The sequence below is a fragment of the Rana temporaria genome, chromosome 1 (genome assembly GCF_905171775.1).
Source record: "Rana temporaria chromosome 1, aRanTem1.1, whole genome shotgun sequence".
Classification (NCBI taxonomy): domain Eukaryota; kingdom Metazoa; phylum Chordata; class Amphibia; order Anura; family Ranidae; genus Rana; species Rana temporaria.
The window spans coordinates 466,218,725-466,238,236 of NC_053489.1; the positions used below are offsets into that span (position 1 = coordinate 466,218,725).

The 19,512-nt window shown below is 45.5% G+C and overlaps 1 protein-coding gene across 2 annotated transcripts in view; it reads left to right on the plus strand.

The window, feature by feature from the left end:
- The window catches only part of LOC120917126 (complement C3-like), a 284,580-nt gene that overhangs the window by 129,450 nt on the left and 135,618 nt on the right, over positions 1-19,512 (plus strand). For both annotated transcript variants that reach the window (XM_040328185.1, XM_040328194.1), the window contains exon 14: positions 2,398-2,556. In XM_040328185.1, coding sequence (XP_040184119.1) covers positions 2,398-2,556 — 159 coding nt within the window. The remainder of the gene's footprint in view (positions 1-2,397; positions 2,557-19,512) is intronic.

Consider the following 19,512-nt stretch of genomic DNA (forward strand, 5'->3'; position numbering starts at 1 on the left):
CACCGCACTGTCACCGCACTGTCACCGCACCGTCACCGCACCGTCACCGCACTGTCACCGCACTAACATCACCGCACTGTCACCGCACCGTCACCGCACTGTCACCGCACTGTCACCGCACTAACATCACCGCACTGTCACCGCACCGTCACTGCACTGTCACCGCACTGTCACCGCACTAACATCACCGCACTAACATCACTGCACTAACATCACCGCACTAACATCACCGCACTAACATCGCAGCACTAACATCGCAGCACTAACATCGCAGCACTAACATCACCGCACTAACATCACTGCACTGTCACCGCACTAACATCACAGCACTAACATCACAGCACTAACATCACAGCACTAACATCGCAGCACTAACATCGCAGCACTAACATCGCAGCACTAACATCGCAGCACTAACATCGCAGCACTAACATCGCAGCACTAACATCACCGCACTAACATCACAGCACTAACATCACAGCACTAACGTCACAGCACTAATGTCACCGCACTAATGTCACCGCACTAACATCACCACCGCACTAACATCACCGCACTAATGTCACAGCACTAACATCACAGCACTAACATCACAGCACTAACATCACCGCACCATCACAGCACTAACATCACAGCACTAATGTCACCGCACTAACGTCACAGCACTAACATCACAGCACTAACATCACAGCACTAACATCACCGCACTAACATCGCAGCACTAACATCGCAGCACTAACATCGCAGCACTAACATCACCGCACTAACATCACCGCACTAACAAAATGAATTTATTGACAGTGCACATGTCTGGTATATGTATACACACCACATATATAACAAGAGATGTATATAATCTTGTTATGTAGATATATCTGCACAGGAACAAATTATTTCTTATATTTACTGGTTCCTGGAAGGAGGAGAGGTTTGCATAGATAAGGGGCGGTAACTTCCTCTGACACTCCCGTTGCTATTGAAAACTGATCTGAAACCATTACACTGCTTGTACAACACTGAGCATGTGCGAGGCTGAAATCCAGGAAGTCATACAGTCTGGCTTCATGATGCCCACACTTAAGATGGCCCCAGTCAATTTCTATTTTATAAAGTGTCTAAATGCTGTAACAACCTAACAAAACGGACCTTAGTTTACAGACTAACTGTAGTAGAATACATTCAGCTTGTGTATTACAGGGGTATTTATATTTAAAAAGTTTTTTTTTTTCAATTTGTGGCCGGAACTCCGCTTTAAGTGACACACACTATATAACACAATCCGTGGACAATAAAAAGTGAAAATAAAAATGCTAGAAAAACTTCAAAATCATTCAGTTGCGATTTGAAAATCGGGATGTATAGGGGAGGTTTTCCAAAAATCACATTCACCTCTTGTGGCCACTCACCGACTTAGCTGGACCCTCAGATTTTCAGTCCAGGGGTTTCGGATACCGGAATACAACGTCACTAGTACGTAAAACCAGAATTACGTCAATGCTTCTCGCCCCTCCTACAGGGCATCATTAAGGACATATTCAATAATCCATTAACGCAAGTTATTTACACAGTATTCAAAAAATACAAGGCTGAGGGATCATCCGCTTTCCAACTTTACAAAGAATGCAACAAGAAATGTAAGGGTGTGATCAGGGCTGCTAAGATAGAACATGAAAGGCACATAGCTGAGGAGAGTCAAAAAAATCCCAAGAAATTCTTTAATTATCTAAATAGTAAGAAAGGGAGGTCAGATCATATTGGTCCCATAAAGAATGATGAAGGGAATCTGGTTACTAAGGATGGAGAGATGGCAAAGGTATTGAATTTATTCTTCTCAGTCTTCAGGAGAGAAACGAGGGGCTTCAGTAACCAAAACTGCAATGTTTATCCTCATGACACGTCACAGGAAGCACCCTCATGGCTAACAGAGGATAGAATTAGAAATAGACTTGACAAACTTAACATTAATAAGTCACAGGGACCAGATGGCTTGCACCAGTCTACTGACTGGAATGGTAACAGCTGATTGGAGAAAAGCCATTGTAGAACCAATATCTAAAAATAAAGGGCCAAGATCCATCCCTGGGAATTACAGACCAGTTAGCCTAACATCAACCATTGGATCCCGCTGCTGTCAATCAAATCCAGTGACACGCGGTCGCCCGGGCGCCCCCAGGAAGAACAACTTTCCATGGTGGCACCTGATGAAGAGGAGGGGCCTGGAGTGACGGCGGGGCACACCAGAAGAGGATCTGGGCTGCCCTGTGAAAAAATGTTGCACAGAGCAGGTAAGTATGAGATGTTTATTATTTTAATAAAATAAACATTTAAAGCTTCACAGTCACTTTAGAATTTGTATACAACAAATAACACTAACGCAAGATTTTTTTCTTTTCACAGTTACAGATAAACCCACCTAAAAGCTCACAAAACACCTATGAGCCAGAAAGGAGTGTTGAGCTCACCTTGACAGGTGACCAAGGATCGCAAGTGGGCCTAGTAGTTGTAGACAAGGCTGTATTTGTCTTAAACAACAAAGGAAGGTTTACACAAGACAAGGTGAAGACATTGATCATTTATAGACTAATGCAATGTACAAAAACAAGAATGTTAAAGCGGTTGTGTACCCTCTCTGACCACTTGCACCTACAGGTAAGCCTACATTAAGGCTTACCTGTAGGTGCTTGCAATATCTCCTTAACCTACACGATTAAGGAGATATTTGCAGAAAATCGGGCACCGATGTCTACGGCGCATGCGCACCGTAGACAACGGCGCAGGCGCACAGAGTGCGCCGGCTCTTGAATGGGAGCCTGCCGGAAAGTGACGGTAATGTGCGCATGCACTGGGATCGTGTCGTTCCGTGCACATGCGCAAGAGTGACGTCATTGCCGCTCTGGCAAGTCACAGCGCCGGAGCGGCGATACCCGGAAGTCACTCCGGGTATCATGGCGGCGGCGGAGGAGAGGAACGAGGGTCGATGCGGGTTCTTCGGTCTAAGGTAAATAATTGATAATGAGCTAGTATGCTAGTCTTTGCCATGCAGGTTATTTTTTTCCTGGGTATACAACCGCCTTCTGTCAAGAATGGTAGTACTGGCTGCGTGATGTTAACTCGCTATATGATACAGAATAAATAAAAAGGTGCATATTTGTGTTCAAGTAGTAGACATAAAACTAACAAAATTGTTTCAAATGTAAAATGTGTAAATTCATCCTAATGCCGCATACACACTATCGTTTTTTGGGTTGTAAAAAACGACGTTTTTAAAAAATGTCATTTAAAACGATCGTGTGTGGGCTTCAGAGCATTTTTCGGGTTCTGAAATGGGTTCTGGCAAAATTTCGAACATGCTCTATTTTTTCACGACGTTTTAAACGTTGTCGTTTTTCGGGTTGTAAAAAATGATCGTGTGTGGGCTTTAACGACGTGAAAAATCCGCGCATGCTCAGAAGCAAGTTATGAGACGAGAGCGCACGTTCTGGTAAAACTACCGTTCGTAATGGAGTAAGCATATTCATCACGCTGTAACAGACAGAAAATCGCAAATCGTCTTTTACTAACACAAAATCAGCTAAAGCAGCCCAAAGGGTGGCGTCATCCAAATGGAACCTCCCCTTTATAGTGCCGTCATACGTGTTGTACGTCACCGTGCTTTGCTAGAGCATTTTTTTTCCACGATCGTGTCTAGGCAAGACCGTTTTTAATGATCAAGTTGAAAAAAGCATATTTTTTTCTAGAGCCTGAAAAACGTTTTTTTACACCCCGAAAAACGATCGTGTGTACGCGGCATAAGAGTTTTTTTACAGAGTGTGGTTGAAATGAAATGTAATACACAATTACATGTTAACTTAAAGCAGGAGTTCCACCCGCCCCTTTAAAATTAAAAGTCAGCAGCTACACTGTAGCTGCTGACTTTTAACATTAGGACACTTACCTGTCCTGGAGTCCAGCGATGCAGATTAGGGATGAGCCAAACACCCCCCGGTTCGGTTCGCACCAGAACCTGGGAACGGACCAAAACTGCAAACCATCGAACCCCGTTAAAGTCTATGGGACTCGAACGTTTTGAATCAAAAGTGCTCATTTTAAAGGCTAATATGCAAGTTATTGTCCGGGTCCTGCCCCAGGGGACATGTATCAATGCAAAAAAAAGTTTTAAAAACAAACGATTTTTCGGGAGCAGTGATTCTAATGATGCTTAAAGTGAAAAAAAAAAATGTAATATTCCTTTAAATATTGTACCTGGGGGGTGTCTATGGTATGAAGTGGCACTTGTTTCCCGTGTTTAGAACTGTCTCTGCACAAAATGAAATTTCTAAAGGAAAAAAAGTCATTTGAAACTGCTTGGGGCTTTGATGTAATGTCTGGTCCCGGACATATGGATGAAAATCATTGAGAAAAATGGCATGGGTACCCCCTCCCAGCCCATTACCAGCCCCTTTTGGGTCTTGTATGGATATTAAGGCCCTATATAGTCTGAACAGCAGTATACAGGCGGTGCAAACAAGACAGGGACTGTAGTTTTTTTTTCTTAAGAAGAATCTGTAATTTTGAACTGGTACATTTTTAAAGTGTAGCTCCAGCCAAAAAATCTATTTTTAAGCTTTTTGGAAAACATAGGGAAGGGTTATCACCCCTGTAACATTTGTTTTGCTGTCTGTGAACCTGTTCAGAAGATTTCACCTCACTTTCTGCCCCAATGACAAATGTTTTTTTGAAAACTTGGGGTTTTTAGTGAAACAAGGATTGGTGATAAAGCATCAGTGTAGAGGAGACACTTTTTTTTTACCATATTAACTCTTACAGGAGAGAATTTCCCTTCCTAGGGGTAGATTTCCTCTCACTTCCTGTTGTCTCCTTCCGTTTGCAAGTAGGAGTCGTTTGTAAGTTTGATGTTTGAAAGTAGGGGCCTGCCGTATATACTCTGCAGAAAATTTGCCTTAGGTGTTGGTGTTGCCACAACACTGTGAGCCCTCACAGTTACTCTTGTTGGGCGCTGGAACACCCTGCTGTGAACTATAATATCAAAAATTTTAATTACATGCCATTGTTGAACAGTGGTAGACAAATTGGGCCTTTGGTGGTGGTGCTCATGCCACAACACTGCAAGTCCTCACAGTTACTCTTGGTGGGCGCTGGAACAGGCCCTGCTGTGAAATATTATATCAATAATTGTAATTACATGCACCTGTTGAACAGGGGCAGAAAAATTGGGACTTTGGTGGTGGTGGTGGTGTTGCCACAACACTGTAAGCCCTCACAGTTACTCTTGGTGAGCGCAGGAATGGGCCCTGCTGTGAAATATTAGATCAAGAATTGTAATTACATGCACCTGTTGAACAGGGGCAGTAAAATTGGGCCTTTGGTGGTGGTGGTGTTGCCACAACACTGCAACCCCTCACAGATACTCTAGTTGGAGCGCAGGAATGCGCCCTGCTGCAAAGTATTGCATCAAAAATTGTAATTACACGCCCCTGTTAAACAGGGGCTGAAAAATTGGGCCTTAGGCTGTGGTGCCACAACACTGCAACCCCTCACAGATTCTCTAGTTGGAGCGCAGGAATGAACCCTGCTGCAAAGTATTGCATCAAAAATTGTATTTACACGCCCCTGTTAAACAGGGGCAGAAAAATTGGGCCTTGGGCACTGGTGCTGGTGCCACAACACTACAACCCCTCACAGATACTCTAGTTGGAGCGCAGGAATTAGCCCTGCTGCAAAGTATTGCATCAAAAATTGTAATTACACGCCCCTGTTAAACACAGGCTAAAAAATTGGGCCTTGGCCACTGGTGGCGGTGCCCAGAACCAAAAATGTTCTTACCATCTATCAACATAATCATTGAGGAGGAGGAAGATAGTCACTCAGCATAACAGGATAGTCACTCACCATCAGCATATGCAGTCTTGAAGAGATCTGACATTTCAAAAAAAATTATTCGGTTACATCAGCATCAGGTGCTTGGTAGCTGTTGGTGATCGAAGACTGATTCATTTTTATGAAGGTCAGTCGCATCAACCGAGTCGGTGGACAGGCGCACCCTGTGATCAGTTACAAAGCCTCCAGCAGCACTGAATGTGCGTTCCGAAAGAACGCTGGATGCAGGACAGGCCAGTAGCTCAATTGCATACTGTGCAAGCTCTGACCAGTGATCCATCCTCAAGACCCAGTAACCAAGAGGATTTTCGGTGGGAAAGGTGTCCAAGTCTGATCTTGTCCTTAGGTATTCCTGCACCATGTAAAACAGATGCTGGCAATGGTTGCTGGAACCAATCATACCTTGGGGCTGCTGACTAAAAAATTGTCTGAACGCATCAGTCAGACAGCCACCTTCTCCACCACTCCTTCTTTGACTGACCGAAGCCTCAGCAACACGTTGTCCAGGACCAGGATTTTGTAACCTCCCAGTCTCTGGGAACGCGTTGCACAGATCTTTCTGCAAGGCCTCCCGAAAATGTTTCATCCTCTGCTCTATCTGCGATGGCAAGATAAGGTCCGCAACCTTACCCTTGTAATGTGGATCAAGGTGGGTTGCCAGCCAGTAATGATTCCTTTCCTTGATACCACGAATATCAGGATCCTTACGCAGGCTTTTCAGGATCAGGGAGGCCATGCAGCGTAGGTTTGCTGAGGCATTCGGTCCAGAGTCCTCTGGGTCACTAAGAACGATATGATCCGCAGCCACCTCCTCCCAGCCACGTACAAGTCCATGGGTTGGACAGGTGGACAAGAGGGACAGTGTCACTGATGCATGCACTGTCACTGCTCACCATCTTCGTGGCCTCCTCAAATGGTGACAGGACAGTGCATGCATCCCTGATCATGGCCCACTGGCGTGGGAAAAAAAAACAAGCTCCCCTGACCCTGTCCTGGTGCCGTATTGGCACAGATACTCATTGATGACCCACTGCTGCGTGTGCAGCCGCTGCAGCATGGCCAACATAGAGTTCCACCTGGTGGGCATGTCACAGATTAGACGGTTCTTGCGCAGGTTGTATTCCTTTTGGAGGTCAGCCAGCTGAGCACTGGCATTATATGACCAGTGGAAATGCACACAGAGTTTCCTGGCCTGCCTTAGGACATCCTATAAGCTTGGGTACCTGCCCAAGAACCGCTGCACCACCAAGTTAAGGACGTGAGCCAAATAGGGCACATGGGTCAGTTGTCCCTGTCGGAGGGCGGAGAGGAGGTTGGTGCCATTGTCGCAAACCACCATTCCTGGCTTAAGCTGGCATGGCGTCAACCACCTCTGAGCCTGCCCCTGCAGAGCTGACATAATGCCTACGGAGCACCGCTGGTTCCGAGGACAAAGCACAGGAAGAGGCCAAGGAGGAAAAAGAAGAGGAGGGGGTGGAGGACAGAGGTGTGTCAGAATCATTAGTAGTAGCATTCTGGAGGCGTGCTGGCGGAACAACCTCCAACACTACTGCACCTTGTCCTGCATCCTTCCCAGCTGCCAGCAGAGTCAGCCAATGCGCCATGAAAGATAGGTAACGTCCCTGTCCATGCCTGCTGGACCATGAGTCAGCGGTAATATGCACCTTACCGCTGACTGCCCTGTCCAGCAAGGCCGAGACATTGCCTTCCACATGCCGGTAGAGAGCTGGAATCGCCTTCCATGAGAAAAAGTGGCGTTTGGGAACCTGCCACTGAGGAACCGCACATTCCACAAACTGAAGTAAGGGGGCAGAGTATTCCAACTGAAAAGGCAGCAGTTGAAGTGCTAGCAATTTAGCCAAGCTAGCATTCAACCGCTGGGCATGTGGATGACTGGGAGCGAACTTCTTTCAGCACGGCAGATTGCCCACAAGTACTTGGCTGTGACACACCTAATTCTACACCTTCATTCCTCTCAGTGCAGGTTTCAGAGAGGACTGAAGGTATAGTGGGGTTGGAGATCCCAGCTGATGAGGAGCAAGGAGAGGTCAGCTTTGTTCTTTGGTGTGAGTCTTTTAGGTACTCTTGCCAACGGACTGCATGGCAGGGCGACATATGTCTAGTCAAGCACGTGGTCCCGAAGCGGGTGATGTTTTAGCCACGCGAGATACGCTTGAGACATATGTTGCCAATAGCAGCAGTGCGATCTGATGCACTCGTCTCAAAAAAGGCCCACACCAAAGAACTTTTGAAATAACGCGCAGAGACAGCAGCACCCTGCACATGCGGAGCTCTGCGGTGTGATGCAGTCGGTGTGCTGCCCTTAAGCTGGACCCTGGAGGGCATCCTGTCTCGTTGAAGATGTGCCTCCTCCTCCTCCTCCTCCTCTCTCCTATCAGGCACCCACGTAGAGTCAGTGACCTCATCATCCCCTCCCTCCTCCTCACTGGAGCAAACCTGGCAGTATGCTGCAGCTGGGGGAACATGACTGCCAGATTGCTGTCCTTCTTGGGCACCCCCTCTATCTGGGCTGACGCTACTGCCTTCCTCTAGCTGGGTACCATCATCGGACTCCTCAGGAGCACATGGTGGGGCTAGGGAAGGAGTGACTGATGCCATTGAGCCGAGGGAAGAGGCTGCGATGGCAGCTGCTTTGCCAGACAAAGTAACCTGAGCCTGGGTGAGAGAGGATGAGGACGGCTTGGTCATCTACTCTACCAAGTCTTCGTCAAGTCAACGCGGCCAGCTGCCGAAAAAAAAAGGACAATCGTGTCCCACGGCCACGTGCTGATGAGGATGCACCGTGTCCACGACCAACACTGTTGCCTCTAGACACAGAGCCTGCTTGCCCTCTTTTATTGGCTTGTGACTGTCTTCCTCTCCTTGTTTGCCTTCCAGACATACTAATGGCCTGCAGTGAGATGTAGCTGCACAAAGCTGGGATGTATATATATACTTATTATACTGCAGCTAGCAGAATCAACTGCCTGTAGTATTAGTAAGAGAACACCAGCAATTGTCTTCAGTTAGCTTTAGTTGCACACTGTGCAGAGGACACAGTACACTAAGTGAAAATACTGCAGCGCCCTGCCTGTGGTATTAGTATGAGAACACCAGCAATTGTATTCAGGTAGCTTTAGGTGCACACTGTGCAGAGAACACAGTGCACTAAGTGAAAATACTGCAGCTCCCTGCCTGTGGTATTAGTATGAGAACACCAACAATTGTATTCAGGTAACTTTAGGTGCACACTGTGCAGTGGACACAGTACACTAAGTGGAAATACTGCAGCTCCCTGCCTGTGGTATTAGTGTGAGACTACCAGCAATTGTATTCAGGTAGCTTTAGGTGCACACTGTGCAAAGGACACAGTACACTAAATGAAAATACTGCAGCTCACTGCCTGTGGTATTAGTATGAGAACACCAGCAATTGTATTCAGGTAGCTTTAGGTGCACAATGTGCAGAGGACACAGTACACCAAGTGAAAATACTGCAGCTCCTTGCCTGTGGTATTAGTATGAGAACACCAGCAATTGTATTCATGTAGCTTTAGGTGCACACTGTGCAAAGGACACAGTACACTAACTGAAAATACTTGCAGCTCCCTGCCTGTGGTATTAGTATGAGAACACCAGCAATTGTATTCAGGTAGCTGTAGGTGCACACTGTGCAAAGGACACAGTACACTAACTAAAAATACTTGCAGCTCCCTGCATGTGGTATTAGTATGAGAACACCAGCAATTGTATTCAGGTAGCTATAGGTGCACACTGTGCAAAGGACACAGTACCCCAACTGAAAATACTTGCAGCTCCCTGCCTGTGGTATTAGTATGAGAACACCAGCAATTGTATTCAGGTAGCTTTAGGTGCACACTGTGCAAAGGGCACAGTACAATAACTGAAAATACTTGCAGCTCCCTGCCTGTGGTATTAATATGAGAACACCAGCAATTGTGTTCAGGTAGCTTTAGGTGCACACTGTTCAAAGGACACAGTACACTAACTGAAAATATTTGCAGCTCCTTGCCTGTGGTATTAGTATGAGAACACCAGCAATTGTATTCAGGTAGCTTTAGGTGCACACTGTGCAAAGGACACAGTACACTAAATGAAGATACTGCAGCTCCCTGCCTGTGGTATTAGTATAAGTATAAGAACACCAGCAATTGTATTCAGGTAGCTATAGGTGCACACTGTGCAAAGGACACAGTACACTAACTGAAAATACTTGCAGCTCCCTGCCTGTGGTGTTAGTATGAGAACATCAGCAATTGTATCAAAGGACACAGTACACTAAATGAAAATACTGCAGCTAGCACAATCACCTGCCTGCCTGTCAGTATATCAGGAAGAGAATAACAGGAACGGATCTAGCTAAACTGAATACAGTGTATGTATATGTATATATATATATATATATATATATATATATATATATATACACACACACACAACACCTGGGATGCATATATATATCCTCTACACACTGTAACTGCAGCTAACCAACTTACCTGCCTGCTCTATCTAACTCAAATGAAATGACACTGTCTCTCTCTGTCTTTCTTTCACCACCACTGCAACACACTACACAAGGCAGCCATGCAGGCAGCCTTATATAGTGTGGGGCGTGTACTAAACCCCCTGAGACATAACTGGCCAAAGCCACCCTGGCTTTGGCCAATTTTGGCTCTCCGTTCTTACCCCGCTGTGATTGGCCAAAGCATGCGGGTCATAGTGCATGCTTGGCCAATCATCAGCCAGCAATGCACTGCGATGCCGCAGTGAATTATGGGCCGCGACGCGCCACTCGAATTTGGCGCAAACAGCCCATAATGTTCAAAATTCGGCGAACGGTCGAAGAACCGATGTTCGAGTCAAACATGAGTTTGACTCGAACTCGAAGCTCATCCCTAATGCCGATGTTAACCTCAGCTGGTCGGGTGCTGCTGCCACAATTGCTGATAAGGGAACCCGGCAGTGTAGCCTTTCGGCTTCACACCCGGGTCCCTATTGCGCATAAGGCTGCCGAAAAAAAAAGGACAATCGTGTCCCACGGCTACGTGCTGAGGAGGATGCACCGTGTCCACGACCAACACTGTTGCCTCTAGACACAGAGCCTGCTTGCCCTCTTTTATTGGCTCGTGACTGTCTTGCTCTCCTTGTTTGCCTTCCAGACATACTAATGGCCTGCAGTGAGATGTAGCTGCACAAAGCTGGGATGTATATATATACTGATTATACTGCAGCTAGCAGAATCAACTGCCTGTAGTATTATTAGTAAGAGAACACCAGCAATTGTCTTCAGTTAGCTTTAGTTGCACACTGTGCAGAGGACACAGTACACTAAGTGAAAATACTGCAGCTCCCTGCCTGTGGTATTAGTATGAGAACCCTAGCAATTGTATTCAGGTATCTTTAGGTGCACACTGTGCAGAGGACACAATGCACTAAGTGAAAATACTGCAGCTCCCTGCCTGTGGTATTAGTATGAGAACACCAGCAATTGTATTCAGGTAACTTTAGGTGCACACTGTGCAGTGGACACAGTACACTAAGTGGAAATACTGCAGCTCCCTGCCTGTGGTATTAGTGTGAGACTACCAGCAATTGTATTCAGGTAGCTTTAGGTGCACACTGTGCAAAGGACACAGTACACTAAATGAAAATACTGCAGCTCACTGCCTGTGGTATTAGTATGAGAACACCAGCAATTGTATTCAGGTAGCTTTAGGTGCACAATGTGCAGAGGACACAGTACACCAAGTGAAAATACTGCAGCTCCTTGCCTGTGGTATTAGTATGAGAACACCAGCAATTGTATTCATGTAGCTTTAGGTGCACACCGTGCAAAGGACACAGTACACTAACTGAAAATACTTGCAGCTCCCTGCATGTGGTATTAGTATGAGAACACCAGCAATTGTATTCAGGTAGCTATAGGTGCACACTGTGCAAAGGACACAGTACCCCAACTGAAAATACTTGCAGCTCCCTGCCTGTGGTATTAGTATGAGAACACCAGCAATTGTATTCATGTAGCTTTAGGTGCACACCGTGCAAAGGGCACAGTACAATAACTGAAAATACTTGCAGCTCCCTGCCTGTGGTATTAGTATGAGAACACCAGCAATTGTGTTCAGGTAGCTTTAGGTGCACACTGTTCAAAGGACACAGTACACTAACTGAAAATATTTGCAGCTCCTTGCCTGTGGTATTAGTATGAGAACACCAGCAATTGTATTCAGGTAGCTTTAGGTGCACACTGTGCAAAGGACACAGTACACTAAATGAAAATACTGCAGCTCCCTGTTTGTGGTTTTAGTATAAGAACAGCAGCAATTGTATTTAGGTAGCTATAGGTGCACACTGTGCAAAGGACACAGTACACTAACTGAAAATACTTGCAGCTCCCTGCCTGTGGTATTAGTATGAGAACACCAGCAATTGTATTCAGGTAGCTTTAGGTGCACACTGTGCAAAGGACACAGTACACTAAATGAAAATACTGCAGCTCCCTGTTTGTGGTTTTAGTATAAGAACAGCAGCAATTGTATTTTGGTAGCTATAGGTGCACACTGTGCAAAGGACACAGTACACTAACTGAAAATACTTGCAGCTCCCTGCCTGTGGTATTAGTATGAGAACACCAGCAATTCTATTCATGTATCTTTAGGTGCACACTGTGCAAAGGACACAGTACACTAACTGAAAATACTTGCAGCTCCCTGCATGTGGTATTAGTATGAGGACACCAGCAATTGTATTCAGGTAGCTATAGGTGCACACTGTGCAAAGGACACAGTACCCCAACTGAAAATACTTGCAGCTCCCTGCCTGTGGTATTAGTATGAGAACACCAGCAATTGTATTCAGGTAGCTTTAGGTGCACACTGTGCAAAGGGCACAGTACACTAACTGAAAATATTTGCAGCTCCTTGCCTGTGGTATTAGTATGAGAACACCAGCAATTGTATTCAGGTAGCTTTAGGTGCACACTGTGCAAAGGACACAGTACACTAACTGAAAATACTTGCAGCTCCCTGCCTGTGGTATTAGTATAAGAACACCAGCAATTCTATTCATGTAGCTTTAGGTGCACACTGTGCAAAGGACACAGTACACTAACTGAAAATACTTGCAGCTCCCTGCATGTGGTATTAGTATGAGGACACCAGCAATTGTATTCAGGTAGCTATAGGTGCACACTGTGCAAAGGACACAGTACCCCAACTGAAAATACTTGCAGCTCCCTGCCTGTGGTATTAGTATGAGAACACCAGCAATTGTATTCAGGTAGCTTTAGGTGCACACTGTGCAAGGGGCACAGTACAATAACTGAAAATACTTGCAGCTCCCTGCCTGTGGTATTAGTATGAGAACACCAGCAATTGTGTTCAGGTAGCTTTAGGTGCACACTGTTCAAAGGACACAGTACACTAAATGAAAATATTTGCAGCTCCTTGCCTGTGGTATTAGTATGAGAACACCAGCAATTGTATTCAGGTAGCTTTAGGTGCACACTGTGCAAAGGACACAGTACACTAAATGAAAATACTGCAGCTCCCTGTTTGTGGTTTTAGTATAAGAACACCAGCAATTGTATTTAGGTAGCTATAGGTGCACACTGTGCAAAGGACACAGTACACTAACTGAAAATACTTGCAGCTCCCTGCCTGTGGTATTAGTATGAGAACACCAGCAATCCTATTCAGGTAGCTTTAGGTGCACACTGTGCAAAGGACACAGTACACTAACTGAAAATACTTGCAGCTCCCTGCCTGTGGTGTTAGTATGAGAACATCAGCAATTGTATCAAAGGACACAGTACACTAAATGAAAATACTGCAGCTAGCACAATCACCTGCCTGCCTGTCAGTATATCAGGAAGAGAATAACAGGAACGGATCTAGCTAAACTGAATACAGTGTATGTGTGTGTGTGTGTGTATATATGTATATATATATATATATATATATATATATATATATATATATATATATATATATATATATATATATATATATATATATATAAACACACAACACCTGGGATGCATATATATCCTCTACACACTGTAACTGCAGCTAACCGACTTACCTGCCTGCTCTATCTAACTCAAATGAAATGACACTGTCTCTCTCTGTCTTTCTTTCACCACCACTGCAACACACTACACAAGGCAGCCATGCAGGCAGCCTTATATACAGGCATACCCCGCTTTAAGTACATTCACTTTACATACACTCGCGAGTAAGGACATACCCGTGAGTGTATGTAAAGTGCCTTGCAAGCACTGTACAGACATTTTGCAGCCGTAGTAGAAGGAACTGAAGCTCAGAGAGCATAGCCCGCCCTGTTCCAGTGTGCCTCTGACACCCCCACTACAGCCCCTGAGACCTTAACTACAGCTCCTAACACCCCCACTACACCCCCTGAGCCCCCACTACACCCTATAAGTGAAAAAAGGTATTGTTTCACTTTAAGTACATTTTCGTTTTACATACATGCTCTGGTCCCATTGTGTATTTAAAAGTGGGGTATGCCTGTAGTGTGGGGCGTGTACTAAACCCCCTGAGACATAACTGGCCAAAGCCACCCTGGCTTTGGCCAATTTTGGCTCTCCGTTCTTACCAGGCTGTGATTGGCCAAAGCATGCGGGTCATAGTGCATGCTTGGCCAATCATCAGCCAGCAATGCACTGCGATGCCGCAGTGAATTATGGGCCGCGACGCGCCACTCGAATTTGGCGCAAACAGCCCATAATGTTCAAAATTCGGCGAACGGTCAAAGAACCGATGTTCGAGTCAAACATGAGTTTGACTCGAACTCAAAGCTCATCCCTAATGCCGATGTTAACCTCAGCTGGTCGGGTGCTGCTGCCACAATTGCTGGTAAGGGAACCCGGCAGTGTAGCCTTTTGGTCCCTATTGCGCATAAGGAGAAGCGAGCTGCGCTCTCTCACTGGCCTAGCAGAAGGGAAGGGAGGAGGAGGGGGGCCGAGCTGCTGATGTAATTCTCCATGGCCCGGTCTCCCGGAAGTGGGGACAGGGGGCCAGATTCTCGTACCTGCGGCGCAGCGTTACGTAACCCGTTTACGTTACACCGCCGCAAGTTTTCAGTCTAAGTGCCCGATCCACAAAGCACTTACCTGTAAACTTGCGGCGGTGTATCGTAAATACGTCCGGCGCAAGGCGGCCCAATTCAAATGGGGCGGGTACCATTTAAATTAGGCGCGCTCCCGCGCCGGACGTACTGCGCATTCTCCGTTCGCAAATTTCACGACGTGCTTTGCGCGAAATTATGACGCGCCGACGTGTTGAGAATCGCGACGTGCGTAACGTACTCACGCCGGGAAAACAAAAAAATTCAAAAGCGACGCGGGAAAGACGGGCATACTTTAACATGGTGGAGTCATTTTACACCATGTTAAAGTACCCCTAACTTTGCGACGGGAAACTAAGACTTGCGCCGACGTAACGACGGGAAAAACTTTCGTGGATCGCCGTAACTGCTAATTTGCATACCCGACGCTGGTTTACGAAGTGAACTCCCCCCAGCGGCGGCCGAAGTATTGCATCCTAGGATCCGACGGTGTAATTCAATTACACATGTCGGATCTTAGGGCTAGCTATGCGTAACTGATTCTATGAATCAGTCGCATAGTTAGAACGGCCCTAAAACAGAGATACAACGGCGTATCAGGAGATACGCCGTCGTATCTCTTTTGTGAATCTGGCCCCCGGTACCTGTAAAAAACTGGCACCCCCCGAAATGTGCTAAATGTGGCACCAGAGGGGCGAGGGATCAGATAAGTGGAAGATACACTTTTGGGTGGAACTCAGTTTTAAAGCAACAGCAATTTGTCAATATTTGGTGGATATTTTTTTTTTATCTTAATTTTTCTTTATTGTTTTCCAAGAAATAGACATATCTACAGATTTATATGTTTACATAGCTATAGTTTACATCGTCTGGTACAGTTACATTGTATTTCTACATATAGCCAAGCATATTTCATTTAAATTCCTTAATTTACCCCATCCCCTCCCTCTCTTCTCCCCCCTCCCACCCTCCCTATTAATATTATAAGTTTATTTATAAAAAGTAGAGGCAGATATCTTGGTCTAAATTGTCTTTTGTTTGGTTGACAGGGGGTAAAAAAAAAAAAGAGTAAATTGAGAAAGAGCGCGAAAAGAGAGATAAAAAACACAAAAAGGGAAAAAGGGTCTAATCTCAAAGACCTGGAAAGGGAATCCAGCATATCCAAAACTGGAGAGAGCGCTATTAGATTAATTTATCCTTGTCATTCGGTTTTATCATCTACTGGGGTAAGAGGGGGTTTGTGATCCCCCTATAGAGACTATCTCTCTACAGATATTCCCATTTCTGTCAGCCAAGGCTCCCACACTCTTCTAAACCTGTTGTAATTTCCTTGCTTAATAAAGGCCACCCTCTCGCACCAAATTAGAGCATTGATGTTTTCAACCCATTTTTCGACTGTTGGAGGAACATGCGCTTGCCATCTCTGTGCTATTAGCTTCCGAGCTTGGAAGAGGCACCTAAGCACGCTTTCCAGTGCTCCTGCAGGGATTCTATGTTCTTCCGTGTCCCCTAGTAGGCAAGTTCTGGCCTCCGGCTCTAAAGAGGTCTTAAAGATTTTATTAATCCTATTTATCACTTCTATCCAATATCTAAAAAGCTTGGGGCATCTCCAGAACATGTGGATAAAATCTCCAGTTGCTTTGCATCTGGGGCATTCATCGTTTGCATTCCAGCCTAATACAAACATTTTTTTAGGGGTGTAATAGACCCTGTGCAGTAGAAATAGATGGGACAATCTCTGCGCAGGGGCAATTGACACCAATGTTCCTCTCTGTAAGATTTGGTTAGCAATCCAATGTCTCTTTCCCATCTTTCTCGGCTTTTAGAGACCCCGGTTTGACTTATGGCTTTAGCCCCCAATTTCCCGTACAGTACAGAAATTTGACCTTTTGTAATATTAGTCTGAATCATTTTAAGGAGCTCAGGGGTATGGGTCCTAACCATCGGATGGATCTTAAATTGGGTTTGGAGGGCGTGCCTGACTTGTAAATATTTAAAGAATGTTTTATTTGGTATGTTAAATTCACTCCTCAGTTTCGAAAACGTTTTAATTAAGTCTCCCTCATACATGTGTAATACCCGTGTTATCCCCTGATTCTCCCAGATCTTAGGGATTTCAGTATCTTTAAGTTCTGTCAAGTTTTCATTGTGCCCAAGGGGGGGCATACTCAGTTACACCAGTATATCCCAGCAAAGCTTTAGTAGTTTGCCACACCTTGTTGATTAGCTTTACAGTTGGGCACTGATAGTGAAGTGAGTCTGCCTCCAGGGCTTCTATTAGGATTTTATGTGGGGACCTTAATAGGATTAATCTAAAGTCGTTAATACCTGAATTTTGAATACCACAACCCACCATGTGTTGCAACTGAGATGCCAAAAAATATGTTCTAGGGTGTGGGACCGCCATCCCCCCCTCCTTCACCGGGAGCTGCATAGTCTGCAGTCTAATTCTGGCCTGGCCTCCCTTCCACATTAACTCCCTGAATAATGTTTCCATTCGTTTGAACCATATTTGGTTCACCCAAATTGGAGAGTTGTGGAGAACGTACAGTATCTGGGGTAGCCAGATCATTTTTATCAGGTTGCATCTCCCAGCTACAGAGAGGGGGAAGCGGCCCCAAGCATCCTTCTTTAATCTCAGTCTCAACAATAGTGGAGCTATATTATTGGTGGTGTACTCCTTAACTTCACTAGTGATCCAAACCCCCAAATATTTCAATTTTGTTGATATTTTCAGCTGGGGCATTTCGGCGATTGTCTGAACCCCCAGCGGATCTAATGGGAGTAGGGCCGACTTATCCCAATTCACACTTAGCCCCGAGAATCTTCCAAACTCCTTAATCATTTGGACCACTGTAATCAACGAGCTATCCACATTTCCTATAAAAAACAGGACATCGTCCGCAAAAAGCGATATCTTGTCCTCCTCTGTACCCCTTCTAAATCCTTGTATATCTTTATTTAATCTGGTTTTGATAGCAAGAGGTTCCATAGCAAGTGCGAACAGAAGCGGTGAAAGGGGACAGCCCTGTCTCGTCCCTCTCTCAAGCTCAAATATATCTGAGACTTCACCGTTGATTTAAATTTTTGCTCGTGGTTCGCTGTATAGGAGTTTGACCCACTTAATAAATGTTGGGCCAAATCCAAAGCTTTCTAATACCTTCCATAGGTATGGCCACTCGATACTATCAAAAGCTTTAGCGGCGTCTAAAGCCAGCAGAGCTCTAGGGCCCTCATTATCAATGGGAATCTGTATATTTAAGAAGGCTCTTCTGATGTTTTTGCTAGTTGACCTGTTTGGAATGAATCCTGATTGATCAGAGTGGATAAGGCTCTCAATACACCCTTTTAAGCGATCTGCCAGTACTTTGGCAAGGATTTTTGCATCTGTACAGAGCAATGATATTGGGCGGTAGGAAATCGGGTCTAGTTTATCCTTTCCCTCTTTATGGATTACAACAATCGTTGCCTCCATCATGGAGGAGGGAAGCTGCCCTTCTAAAAAAGCACTTTTCAATGTCTGAAGCAATTCTGGTAGCAAAGCTCCACCAAAGCGCCTATAGATCTCTATTGGGAGCCCGTCCGGGCCGGGTGCTTTGTGGCTGGACATCCCCGCTACTGCCCTCTGTAATTCTTCCAATGTAACTGGAGAGTCCAACTTTTCCCTATCTTTATCTGATAGTGTTGGAGTTGGAATTCCCTGGAAGAAGATTTCCATTCCTTCGTTTCCTCCCCTTGATTTGTAGAGAGATTTATAAAAGCCGTGGAATATTTGTCTTATCTCACTACCGTCCGTAGAGATATCACCTGTTAAGGACCTAATTGCCAAAATATTTGAAGAGGGGGAGTTGGCCCGAGTCAGCAAGGACAAGACTCGCCCCACTTTCTCCCCCTCCCCGAATTGGGTTTGTCTTTGAAATATTCGATGGTTCTCTGCCTTTCTCATAGTAGCCATTTTATAGACCTTCTGTTTGTCGAGCCACTCTCTTTGCCTGCTTGGGGACGGGGTCTCAATATATCTTTGTTCGGCTACCATCACTTCCCTTCTAAGGTCCTCCTCCCATATCCTAGACTCTCTCTGTACCCTTGCCACTCTCTGGATTAGCAAACCCCTCAAATAAGCCTTCAGCGAATCCCAGACCACTCCAGGCTTTGCCGAGCCTGTGTTTATTTCGACATATTCTTTCAGGCTATTTAACAGCTCCTGTGAGTCTCCCAACAGCTCAAGCCAGTATGGACTAATTTTCCACTCTCTTTGAGAGGTGTTCTTACTCCTCCTAATCACTAAGTCCAATGGTGAGTGGTCCGAGATTCCCCTTGGCCCATATTCTATCTTCTCAACCATGCCCAGAGCCAACTCGTTTCCCAAGGCCATGTCGATTCTGGACAAAGTAGCATGGGAGCTAGATAGACAAGAATACTGTCGGATACAAGGATGTCGGGTACGCCAAATGTCCTTTAATCCCATCTCATCCAGAAATTGGGCCAGTCGGCTCCCTTGTTCCATATTTGAGTCGTATGTCGAGGG